We start from the raw sequence: 13206 nt of genomic DNA on the forward strand, positions 1-13206 counted from the left end.
GAGCAGTAATTAGGTGTTCCAAAGGGAACATGTCTGAGATGGGGGGGGGGGGGGGGCTGGGGGTAACGTGGGGGGCTGGGGGTGGGTGAGATAATGAGGACACAGTCCTTGGGAGGAGTAGGAGGCGGGCACTGCAGGTGGGGTGGGGGCATACAGGAGGGGGAAAGAGTGGGAAGGGCTAAAACGAGGAGGAAATGCAGTCCAAGTGTCTATCCATTATGACGTTTACAATTCCCTACTGGAAGCTACAGGTAACTGCCGAAATAATGGAAACACTTGAGTAAATGAAGGATACAAAGTACATTGAAAACAGGTGCTTCCACACAGGTTTGGTTCCCGAGTTAATTAAGTAATTAACATCCCATCATGCTTAGGGTCATGTATAAAAATGCTGGGCAGGCCATTATTTTGGCTACCATGTCTACGCACCCATAGGATAACAATGCCCCCATCCACAGGGCACAAGTGGACACTGAATGGTTTGATTAAAACGATGTAAGCCATATGCCATAGCCGTCTCAGTCACCAGATCTCAACCCAATTGAACACTTATGGTGAGATTCTGGAGCGGCGCCTGAGGCAGCGTTTTCCACTGCCATCAACAAAACACCAAATGATGGAGTTACTCGTGGAACAATGGAACAATGGTGTCGCATCCCTCTAATAGAGTTCCAGACACTTGTAGAATCTATGCCAAGATGCATTGAAGCTGTTCTGGCTTGTTGAGGCCCAACATCCTATTAAGACAATTTATGTTGGTGTTCCTTTATTTTGGCAGTTAACTGTATATATTTAGCTTGTTAGGTTGTTTTCTACGACTCCTTCTGCATTTAAACTCATAGAATTGTACCTTACCAACTGCTATAGAACACTCTGAAAGGGGAACTCCGTTGGCTACAGGTACCACTACAGGTACCACCATCCATGAAAACACGCACTTCTCCGTGAAGGTTTATTTTTTTCCACTATGGCGGGTGGGATGAAGAGAGTCTGTTTCCCAAACACTGAGTAGAGTTATATCTATGTTGCTAATCACTTTAGGTCATTCTGATGAATGACGACACAAACTAATCATACCAGTTGGAAACTTGAGTGGAAGTGAAACAGTTCTAATGAAAAGTTTCTGGGGAACTGGGAACCTAGGTAAAACATTGGAAATTAATTGTTAGCTTTTAGAGTTCTCTCATTACAAAGAGGGGCAGAAGTCAGAATGGGGGCAGGTAAACATCCTGAATAATTCATTTGTTTGAATACTCAGGTTGGGAGCAGATTGTGACATGGGATTTAAAGAAATAACACACACAAATTCATCATAAGCAAAGAGGTAAGACAAAATAAACAATTCTTTCACACAATATTCCTCTGTGCAGTTTAGCGGAATAGAACATAATGCTAAGAAATGATTGTTGTTACTTTCTGTTTTTTTTTTAACAGAGTTACCAAAATTCAGATTCACTAGAAAAGTATTCTTCTGGTGTTCAATCAGACAAGTCAGATTGCAATACCAGTTAGTGCAAACTATCATAATAAACTGTACCATTTTATGTTTCCATGATTCATTATTAGGAGTGAGTCTGTTTTCCAAATGTAAAATTACATTCACAAGCCCGTGTTTTTCAACTGAAGCTACCCAGCGTGCCAGACTCTGGTCTAATGGTAACGTTGGGATTTTATCCCCAGGGCCTCCGCTTGCCACTTTTCTCTGTACATCACACTCATCTCTCCATCTAGTTCTGGTCTTTCTTAAAAGGACCAGTGCAATCAACACTATGAGGATGGAATAATCATTTCAAATTGTGAAAATGCCCTTTCGGTTTAAGAGCTGTTTGAAAACACTGCCTGAAATTTCTGCCTGTTTTGGTGGGATGGAGTTTTGACCTGCCTGGTGACATCACCAGTATAGAAATAGCGCACATAGAACATATCTACCGTTCCTTGACTTGCTTTCAATGAGAATGAAAAAAGTTACATATTTCAACTTTAATAGACTAATAAGAAAGAGTTCCAAACTTCTCTGCCAATAACGGTAGTTTTTCCCTCCCAACTTAGACCTCTCCCAGACAGTCCTATCAAAATTGTTGCTTGAAAAATTGCTCTTTGCTAAGAAGCAATTTGTATTTATTTTTTGGCCATTTTTATGGAATACAATTACAGTAAGGTACTTCATTGTTACCCAAATGGATATTTATCATGATGAATAGCCCCTGGCTCAAAACAGAACTAACATCAACAACATGCATGCCAGTCTTTCCTGGTTGGGTTCACAAGAGATGAACGGCTTCTCTTCTAGTTTTTATGATATATTCATATTACTGTGATGAAAATTACAGATTGTCTGTATAATCAAATAACATTCAGCTCAGACACCCATACATACCCCCCACAAGACATGCCACCAGGGGACTCTGGAAAAACGAAATCACGGCAATGCAGTTTCATACAAAGTCATGATCGTGTTGAACTCCCATCTCCAATTACTCAAGCATCAATTCATGGAACAGTGGGGAATGTGAGGGGACACACACAAACACAATATTTTTGTTGTTGTATTGTTTGTATATTGTTGTATTTTAAACGTGTGTGACTGTCCTTGTCTATCTGTGTTTTGTTGCTGGTCATGTTTTGTGTTTTTTTTGTAAACCCTAGGAAGAGCAGCTGCTGCTTCTACAGAAGCTAATGGGGATCCAAATAAACACAACTTGTAGCAACCACGCATTTAGACGTGGAGCACGTTATGATTGGCCAGTAAGGGGTCAAGCCTCGACACATTTACAACTTGTTTATTAATCATTACCCAGCCCTCACACCACCGCCAGCTATTGCGCCCATAATTCTGGTTGTGAAAATATCCAAAACATTTTGGACACAACCACAAACCTATAGTGCTACCACCAGTGCTACGATTTACCATTGCTTTAGGTTTGTTATAGAGCCTATTGAGTACTAGGTGTACTTGACTGTCATTGACAGAATAAAATATTTTAGATTCACTAAGTTACTAAACGTGCCCCTGTGCAGACTACAAGTTGAATGTGTAAGAATGCTAAGATAATTGAGAGAGATAATAAGAACAAGTGGGCTACACTGGGCTTGACTGTACACTCGACTAGAGGGAATGAATCAGCTGGGCTTTCTTTAGCCACCGGCCCTGGTACATTTCTCTTTTCCCCACATCGCCCTACTCTGCCAATCAATCACACTACTACACTCTGATGAAGGCTCGGTGGCTATTTCACACAGCAGATAAATTGGAGGGAAGGGGTTTTTGGAGCTTCTCTGAATGGAGCATTGACTAATTCCTGTGGATGGATGGACAGAACAGGCAGACGGACACATACCCACGGTCCTGTCCTGCTGTCCTATGGAGGAGATGGATACTAACAGTACACTTTTATCACCATTATTCATATTCTGCTTAATCTGACTAGCTCTTCCAGTGGCTGATTCTACAAAGTAACATAAACAAAATCAATAATTCAGAGCTGGAAAGCCAGAAGGGAACCTGTACAGAAGAGACACAGCATGATGTCCCTATTGTGCTGGAAAGGTTACTATACAAAAGGCCCATTCCAATTTCATGCTTCATGCAATCTGAACCACTCTTGTAAACTCATATTGTTTTTCCTCAAAAGTGTGCAACTAAGTTTTTAGTTAGGAGAGAATCTTGTATGCGGTGTATCCGTGACTTAAAATACCTTGGTTCAGAATGTGAGTATTGCGTGTAGTCAAAGAAATGTACACTGCATTTGACTGTATGCTCTTTGACAATGAGCCAAGGATCCTTGACAAAAACTGCTGTTCAGAGTCACAAAGAGTCCCACGAATGATGAAATGCATGGGTAATGTCTATCTAAAAGTTGATGAACAAGACTAGAGATGTTCAAAAGTATTCATATTTGGTTGTGTTATGAATTGGGAAAACCATTTTCTCCATCCTGCAAAAGCTTAAAATAAGATGACACTGATGGCTACTATTAAACAAAATGTTGTACTTTATTTAGACAATGGTTATCAAAAAAGAGCACAGATTATTTTGAATGTGTAAAGTGCCGCCTAATTCTACAAAATGAGCAATTCCCTTCACTTGCCTTTTTAACTCCCACCTCACAAAAAAAGCCTTTTCCCTCCACATATCCAGCATGGTTCATGAAATATTAAACTCAGCTCCTGTACAAAAGGGATACAACACAATGCCAAACAAACTGCACAATATTCGGGCCATACATGTGTTCGCTCTAACTTTGCTGAAAAATAACTGTTTTTATTATTATTTGGAGAAGTTCTGGTTGTGCAGAACCTAAATAAAAAGGTTACGCACAACCAGGGGACTAGAGCAGGAGCACTGAACAATTTATTATATGGCAAACATTTGGACAGCTGTGAGATTGGGTTAAAGTGTGAGATTGGGTTAAACGTGAGTAGACGCATTAATATGACATCATCCTACACAGTGGGAGGACAACAACAAAATTCAAATCAAACCACCGGGACTGCCACTACTGTCTCAGCCCTATGTGTCAATGAGGGAGGAAGAGCCAATAGTGGCAGTCTTGTTGGCATATTTGATTAGATCCCTTCTCCCTCCCATTCCAACCCAGTTGGCTTCCTGATGCCCATTCAACCAGGAGGAGGACTATAAGGCAGTGACATACAGTCCATAAACAACAGTGCTGATTCCTACATGAACAGTGTAGGCAGAGGTTGAAGAGCAGGTGAAGTCTTATTAGATGGGGTGTCAGAACAGTTTCCAATTGAACTTCCCCCCTGCTGATTCCTCATTGCCTACACGTGTCGTGGAAGGCCTCCAGGGTGCGAAAGTCTCTCCAGGTCGGGGGAAGGCCCTCCTGCAGAAACTTCCCACAACGCTGACACGGGGTCTGGAACAGCTTGATGTAGCTTCTTAGCCAGGTCTGACAAGGAGAAAAGAAAAGGGAAATTCAGGCAGGAAGACAGTGATATTTCTCAGAAGGACTCACCAATAGACTGATTCTAGTAAAACATAAAATGTTGGGCTATTTTGATGAACATATGAGCTGACATGGTGAGAGAGAGAGAGAGAGAGAGAGAGAGAGAGAGAGAGAGAGAGAGAGAGAGATAGAGAGCGAGCGAGCGAGGAGGACAGAGACACAGAGCACCAATGTGGGGATTGTGGTCGATCCACCCAGGGGTGTGAGTGGAGTCTCTCCACATCCTCGGGCCCCCTTCTCTCTCCCAGCCCATCAGTCGGCCCCAGCCAGCAACACTGCCAGACCTCCCTCACATAGTCACACGCCTGTCAAACGTATTCACTGGCACCATCCATCTGCAGGATTAAAAACCTGCTCCTCGATTCATCACCGGCCAGCGTAATGATCACCACCCTCATTGGGCGGCATGAGAAAAGACCCATTACAACAATCTCATGTTAGCGCTGCGACGAGAACACTACGGTTAAAGGCAAGTAGAGAGTAATGCATTTGCAAAGCCTATGGAATAGCAACTGCAAAACAGGTGCAAAGAAGCCATATTTGTGTTATTGCTTAGAGGCTACTTAAGACGGGACCGAGGCCAACTGTTCCTTTAAACAGGATTGATTGCAGACATTGTGCTAATGTCTTTCTAGACAGAGTCAAGTTGTAAACGAGGACAGGCTTGTAATGGAGGCGCCCGGGTGTTGCCCTTGAAGCCGAGCCGTTGATCTGTCTGATTGGACCCAGCCACCACACCCCGGCCAGATCAGAATAGGTCTCCCAACACCAGAGTGGCTAATTAATCTCCCTCACCTCAGCACTAAGAGCACAGGTCTGCAGAGTGGACAGTGGGGCTATTTAAAAACATCAAGTAGGGCAGGCACAATTACTGCATAACCGGTGGTTATGGATGAAGACTGCCATGAAAATAAAATACCTGTCATTCTTTTCGTGTGGAACAAACAGATTACATGAAGGCAGGATAGCCAGGCATTAGTGCGGTTGAGTCTGTTCTGTGGTAACAAGAAGTTTTTACAACATGGTGAAACTTTTTGTTTCACCTTGCTGAAACAAGCAAGGTGTTGTAGCAAACCAGTCTTTGGTTGCCTAGCAAAGCCCCCTCCCTGCAGCAGCACATGCTGTCAGGAGCGGGGCAGAGGAGGAAATGTGTGAATTTTTAAAATGTTATTATATATATAGTTGAAGTTGGAAGTTTACATATACCTTAGCCAAATACATTTCAACTCAGTTCTTCACAATTCCTGACATTTAATCCTAGTAAAAATTCCCTGTTTTAGGTTAGTTAGGATCACCAATTTATTTTAAGAATGTGAAATGTCAGAATAATAGCAGAGAGAATGATTTATTTCAGCTTTTATTTCTTTCATCACATTCCCAGTGGGTCAGCAGCTTACATACACTCAATTAGTATTTGGTAGCATTGCCGTCAAATTGTTTAACTTGGGTCAAACGTTTTGGGTAGCCTTCCACAAGCTTCCCACAATAAGTTGGGTGAATTTTGGCCCATTCCTTCTAACAGAGCTGGTGTAATTGAGTCAGGTTTTGTAGGCCTTCTTTTTCGCACACGCTTCTTCAGTTCTGCCCACACATTTTCTATAGGATTGAGGTCAGGGCTTTGTGATGGCCAGTCCAATACCTTGACTTTGTTGTGCTTAGGCCATTTTGCCACAACTTTGGAAGTATGCTTGTGGTCATTGTCCATTTGGAAGACCCATTTGAGACCAAGCTTTAACTTCCTGACTGATGTCTTGAAATGTTGCTTCAATATATCCACATAATTTTTCTTTCCTCATGTCAATCTATTTTGTGAAGTGCACCAGTCCCTCCTGCAGCAAAGCACCCTCCACAACATGCATCACGGTTGGGATGATTATCACACAAATTATTATTATTATTTGACCATGCTGGTCATTTATGAACATTTGAACATCTTGGCCCATGTTCTGTTATAATCTCCACCCGGCACAGCCAGAAGAGGACTGGCCACCCCACATAGCCTGGTTCCTCTCTAGGTATCTTCCTAGGTTTTGGCCTTTCTAGGGAGTTTTTCCTAGCGACTGTGCTTCTACACCTACATTACTTGCTGTTTGGGGTTTTAGGCTGGGTTTCTGTACAGCACTTTGAGATATCAGCTGATGTACGAAGGGCTATATAAATACATTTGATTTGATGGTGTTCTTTGGCTTGCAAGCCTCCCCCTTTTTCCTCCAAACATAATGATGGTCATTATGGCCAAACAGTTGTATTTTTGTTTCATCAGACCAGAGGACATTTCTCCAAAAAGTAAGATCTTTGTCCCCATGGGGCGGTAGGGTAGCGTAGTGGTTAGAGCGTTGGACCAGTAACCGAAAGGTTGGAAGTTCAAATCCCCAAGCTGACAAGGTACAAATCTGTCGTTCTGCCCCTGAACAGGCAGTTAACCCACTGTTCCTAGGCTGTCATTGAAAATAAGAATTTGTTCTTTATTAACTGACTTGCCTAGTTAAATAAAGGTTAACATTATTATTATTTTTTTAAAATGTGCAGTTGCAAACCGTAGTCTGGCTTTTTTATGGTGGTTTCGCGTTTCGCTTTTTTTTTGGCTGCGTGGTCCCATGGTATTTACACTTGCGTACTATTGTTTGTACAGATGAACGTGGTACCTTCAGGCATTTGGTGATTTTTGCTCCCAAAGATGAACCAGACTTGTGGAAGTCTACAATTTTTTTTCTGAGGTCTTGGCTGATTTGTTTAGATTTTCCCATGATGTCAAGCAAAGAGGCACTGAGTTTGAAGGTAGGCCTTGAAATACATCCACAGGTACACCTCCAATTCACTCAAATGATGTCAATTAGCCTATCAGAAGCTTCTAAAGCCATGATATCATTTTCTGGAATTTTCCAAGCTTTTAAAGGCACAGTCAAAATTACTTGTGTCATGCAGAAAGTAGATGTCCTAACCGACTTGCCAAAACTATAGTTCATTGACAAGAAATTTGTGGAGTGGTTGAAAAACAAGTTTTAATTGACTCCAACCTAAGTGTATGTAAACTTCCGACTTCAACTGTATATATATTTGATTTTTTTCTTCTTTCTATTCTAACAGTTATAACGGGGACCGCGGTCATTTGGCTGACCAATTACTGTCATCCAAAATTCCATGACCGTCACAGCCAACATCAAGACACTAATGCATAATCTTGCCCGCACTCCAGGAAGTAAAGAGTAAAAACCTCCCATAGTACCTGACACATCACGCAGTAACAAGGACAAGTCTATAGTACAGTACGCTTCCTGAGGTACTTCCTCCATAGGACTGTACATGTGGAGACTGGTTACAAGCTTCAGCGGGACAGGGGAACTTTCCCCGACTCACAACCACTAATTACAGTGGCTTGCGAAAGTATTCACCCCCCTTGGCATTTTTCCTATTTTGTTGCCTTTACAACCTGGAATTAAAATAGATTTTTGGGGGGTTTGTATAATTTGATTTACACAACATGCCTACCACTTTGAAGATGCAATATATTCTGAAACAAACAAGAAATAAGACAAAATAACAGAAAAGGGCTTTTTTAAATGTAACCATTACAACCATTGCAGTAATATTGCACAGAATAAGTATTTTGTTGACACAGCTTCCAAAATGGAGTATTACGTCAAGCATTTCATTAACTGCAAAACCACTCATGTCATCTATAGATTGGAATGTCCACAGTGCAAGGTGTTCTACATTGGATGGACAAAGAGACGCCTTCAAGACCGCTTAGTGGAACACAAGTACGCCATACGGGTAGGTAATGACGACTACCCCATGGCAAGGCACTACAAGTCCCTGAACCATGGCAACCCTGCCTCCCTACAAGCTATGGGTATTAATCATATTCCGGCCTCTATTAGAAAAGGGGACCGTCTTAAACAGTTAAACCAAAGGGAAAGTTTTTGGATATACAAACTACAGGCCACTAAATACCCTGGTTTAAATGAAGATATGGATTTCTCACCCTTCCTGTAGGGTCGTGATGGGTCCATTTGCTGTCATCTAGTGGACATTTTGCTCTATTGCCCTCAGCTATGGTTAGACTGTTGTTGTTCATGTTTTGCTGTGTTCTAGAGTACTATGGTATATTGAGCTTTCTTATTCGTTAGAACTACCTTTTAGTGTTCTGATACTTCTAGTTTGGAGTTGTATTTTTATGATAACATAGCTACAGTATTTCAATGTGTATAATATTGCTTACTAGGTGTGTCCAATCAATTGTGTAACCACTCCCTCTTCCAATTAGGGCTAATTGATAAGCTGTTAAAAAGAGGACCTTGTAATTCCTCTTTCTTTTGTACTCCCTGACGAAGGCCATGCAGCCGAAACGCGTCGGTTTAAAAAAAACTTGGTTTCTATTGAACATGCCATACTCATAAAGGCATTTTAATAAATTATATGAAGAGTGCCTTGGTCCTCCTTTCTTTTCGATGACCAATTTACCCCTTTTACCAAAGAGCACTTTCTATCTACCAAAATGTACTATTGTGTACCTTAGTAGTGCTTCCCTTCCTCCTCTTTCTATTAAAAAAACTGAAAACTTGAGCGTTCATAACTATTCACCCCCCCAAAGTCAATACTTTGTAGAGCCACATTTTGCATCAATTACAGCTGCAAGTCTCTTGGGGTAGGTCTCTATAAGCTTGGCACATCTAGCCACTGGGACTTTTGCCCATACTTCAGGGGAAAACTGCTCCAGCTCCTTCAAGTTGGATTTGTTCCGCTGATGTACAGCAATCTTTAAGCCATACCACAGATTCTCAATTGGATTGAGGTCTGGGCTTTGACTAGGCCATTCCAGGACATTTAAATGTTTCCCCTTAAACCACTCGAGTGTTGCTTTAGCAGTATGCTTGGGGTCATTGTCCTGCTGGAAGGTGAACCTCCGTCCCAGTCTCAAATCTCTGGAAGACTGAAACAGATTTCCCTCAAGAATTTCCATGTATTTAGCGCCATCCATCATTCCTTCAATTCTGACCAGTTTCCCAGCCCCTGCCGATTTTTTTTATTTGACCTTTATTTAACTAGGCAAGTCAGTTAAGAACAAATTCTTATTTTCAATGACGGCCTAGGAACAGTGGGTTAACTGCCTGTTCAGGGGCAGAACGACAGATTTGTACCTTGTCAGCTCTGGGATTTGAACTTGCAACCTTCCGGTTACTAGTCCAACGCTCTAACCACTAGGCTACCCTGTGTGGTGGCATGATGCTGCCACCACACTTCACTGTGGGGGTGGTGGTCTCGGTGTGATGAGGTGTTGGGTTTGCGCCAGACATAGCGTTTTCCTTGATGGCCAAAAAGCTCAAATTTAGTCTCATCTGACCAGAGTACCTTCTTCCATACGTTTGGGGAGTCTCCCACATGCCTTTTGGTGAACACCAAACGTGTTTGCAAATTTATTTATTTAAGCAATGGCTTTTATCTGGACAATCATCCGTAAAGCCCAGCTCTGTGGAGTGTACGGCTTAAAGTGGTCCTATGGACAGATACTCCAATCTCTGCTGTGGAGCTTTGCAGCTCCTTCAGGGTTATCTTTGGTCTCTTTGTTGACTCTATGATTAATGCCCTCCTTGCCTGGTCCGTGAGTTTTGGTGGGCGGCCCTCTCTTGGCAGGTTTGTTGTGGTGCCATATTCTTTCCATTTAAATGGTGCTCTGTGGGATGTTCAAAGTTTTGGATATTTTTTTATAACCCAACCCTGATCTGTACTTCTCCACAATGTTGTCCCTGACCTGTTTGGAGAGCTCCTTGGTCTTGATGGTGCCGCTTGCATAGTGGTGCCCCTAGCTTAGTGATGTTGCAGACTCTGGGGCCTTTGAGAACAGGTGTGTGTATATATACTGAGATCATGTGACAGATCATGTGACACTTAGATTGCACACAGGTGGACTTTATTTAACTAATTATGTGACTTCTGAAGGTAATTGGTTGCACCAGATCGTATTTAGGGACTTCATAGCAAAGGGGGTGAATACGTACCACTTTTCTGTTTTTTCTTTTTTCGAATTTTTTGAAACAAGTTATTTATTTCATTTCACTTCACAAATTTGGACTATTTTATTTATGTCCATTACATGAAATCCAAATAAAAATACATTTAAATTACAGGTTGTTAGGCAACAAAATAGGAAAAACACCAAGGTGGATGAATACTTTTGCAAGGTACTGTATCCAGTAATAGCCTGACAGTATTTAACCCCTAACTCAAAAATGTGTTACAGAGCTTTCAATCAAAAGCAGGCACTGTAACAGTACTGTAGGTGTGATAAGATGCCTAGAGACAGCAATGTGAGTGCAATCCATCGGCTATGTGTATGGTGAAGATATGGGACCAAAGACAGAGTAGATTATCAAGTAGTGGAGCTCAGTCACGGGGTGGGAGTGGGTTATGTAGAGGGTTTGCTTTGTGAATGTGCTCACCATGAAGGAACGTACCACCACGTCGGGCATCTGGGGGAGTTGGTAGTGCAGCAGAGCAGTAGTGGCATGATCCGTAACCTTAGAGAAAAAAACAGGGCTTGTAAAATCATATTGTCGCTGAATATTTGTAAACATTCCAATTCCCTCTGCTAAGCCTGAGACAATACAATCACATTAAGTCTGCCAGTTCTTTTTCAATTCAATATGATTTTATGAGCAAGTGAGTACTACATAACTTAATCAATAAAAGCTGTCAAGTGAAACATGTTTTCAAGGCCTGAGCAATCATTACTCGACTTTCTAAATAACTAATAGAAGTCTGCTAGATCAGCGCAGGGAGTAATCCTAGAGCAATCCTAATCATAGAATATACTGTACCAATCTCTCCCTCCTACACATTCACTTGGCAGTGACTAGGCGTCTAATTATTCTTAATATTTTGACCAAAATCTAATATTCATCCCACATGCAATTATATGCGCCCATTTATTATGTAACTTATATGAACCAAGTTATTCTGACAATTGTTGCTGTGTCCAGTCAATATGTCCATTGCTATTGCATTTTGACCATCTGGAGACGCATGACGAATGTTTGGCTATTACTAGCACATGGCAGGCAGTACAGTACATGCACAAGGAAAACATATCAAAACCGGGGGGAAAAGTTCTCCCCAAAGAAGATGTAAGGTATATGACTGGACAGGTAACAAAGTAAGAGGTACTTCGGTCACAAGTCAGACCTTACCAGTGCAATGAAAGATGGGAGGGGAAGCTGAGAGGTGCCCTGCTCCTCCCTCCCTCCCCATCAGACCAGGTCTGTTTGCATTAGGATGAGATCAAGAAATAAACATACTGTAGTTTACCAATAAAATGGTCTGACGGTGAAGTGGACATACTCTGTATTTATATCCTAAAAGAAAGACATTCTCCCATTACAATACATTTTAATGGAAAGTTAGCAAACATAGATAAGATCTTGCTACCGTGGAAAGGAAAATACCTGTCTATTTGTGGGAAAATCACCCTGATTAACTATTTAGTCATATCCCAGTTTACCTATTTGCTTATGACCTTGCATACACCTAGCAACTTGTTTTTTAAATGATTTGAGCAAAGAAGGTTACATTTTATTTGGAACGGCAAGCCAGACAAAATTAAACGGGCCTATTTATATCATGAATATGAATTTAGAGGGCAGAAATGATTAAATATTAAACCATTAGACCTCTCACTAAAAGCTTTAGTCATTCAAAAGTTATACTTAAATCCGAACTGGTTCTCTAGAAGATTAGTAAGAATATCTCACCTCATGTTCAAGAATGACCTTTTCCCTTTTATTCAGATAACAACCTCTCACATTCGGTTATTTGAAAATGAAATCACCTCCAAAATATTGCTATTTTTAAAACAAGCCATAGAAAGTTAGTTGCAACTTCAACCTTTTTGGGATTGGGGGGCAGCATTTTCACTTTTGGATGAATAGCGTGCCCAGGCTGAACTGCCTCCTACTCTGTCCCAGATGCTAATAAATGCATATTATTATTAGTATTGGATAGCAAACACTCAGAAGTTTATAAAACTGTTTGAATGATGTCTGTGAGTATAACAGAACTCATATGGCAGGCAAAAACCTGAGAAAGAATCCAAACAGGAAGTGAGAAATTGATTTTCAAAACAGTACCTATTGAAATCCCAGTGAGATATGAATGAGGATGCACTTCTTTAGAAACTGGTTTGAGGATTCTACTAGAGTTCTGTCGTTCCAATGCATTTCTTCAGACAAAGAAATTCTCCGGT

The 13206-nt window shown here is 41.4% G+C and overlaps 1 protein-coding gene across 1 annotated transcript in view; it reads right to left on the reverse strand.

Moving 5' to 3' along the window:
- Window positions 1-3969: 3969 nt before the first annotated feature.
- LOC109895643 (mediator of RNA polymerase II transcription subunit 27) overlaps window positions 3970-13206 on the reverse strand; it is a 97401-nt gene continuing 88164 nt past the window's right edge. Inside the window, exons 7-8 of the mRNA XM_020489514.2 lie at window positions 11408-11485; window positions 3970-4910 (exon numbers count right to left, since the gene is read on the reverse strand). Coding sequence (XP_020345103.1) covers window positions 4776-4910; window positions 11408-11485 — 213 coding nt within the window. The 3' untranslated portion in view covers window positions 3970-4775. The remainder of the gene's footprint in view (window positions 4911-11407; window positions 11486-13206) is intronic.

Source organism: Oncorhynchus kisutch, linkage group LG8, assembly GCF_002021735.2.
Source record: "Oncorhynchus kisutch isolate 150728-3 linkage group LG8, Okis_V2, whole genome shotgun sequence".
Taxonomy (NCBI): Eukaryota; Metazoa; Chordata; class Actinopteri; order Salmoniformes; family Salmonidae; genus Oncorhynchus; species Oncorhynchus kisutch.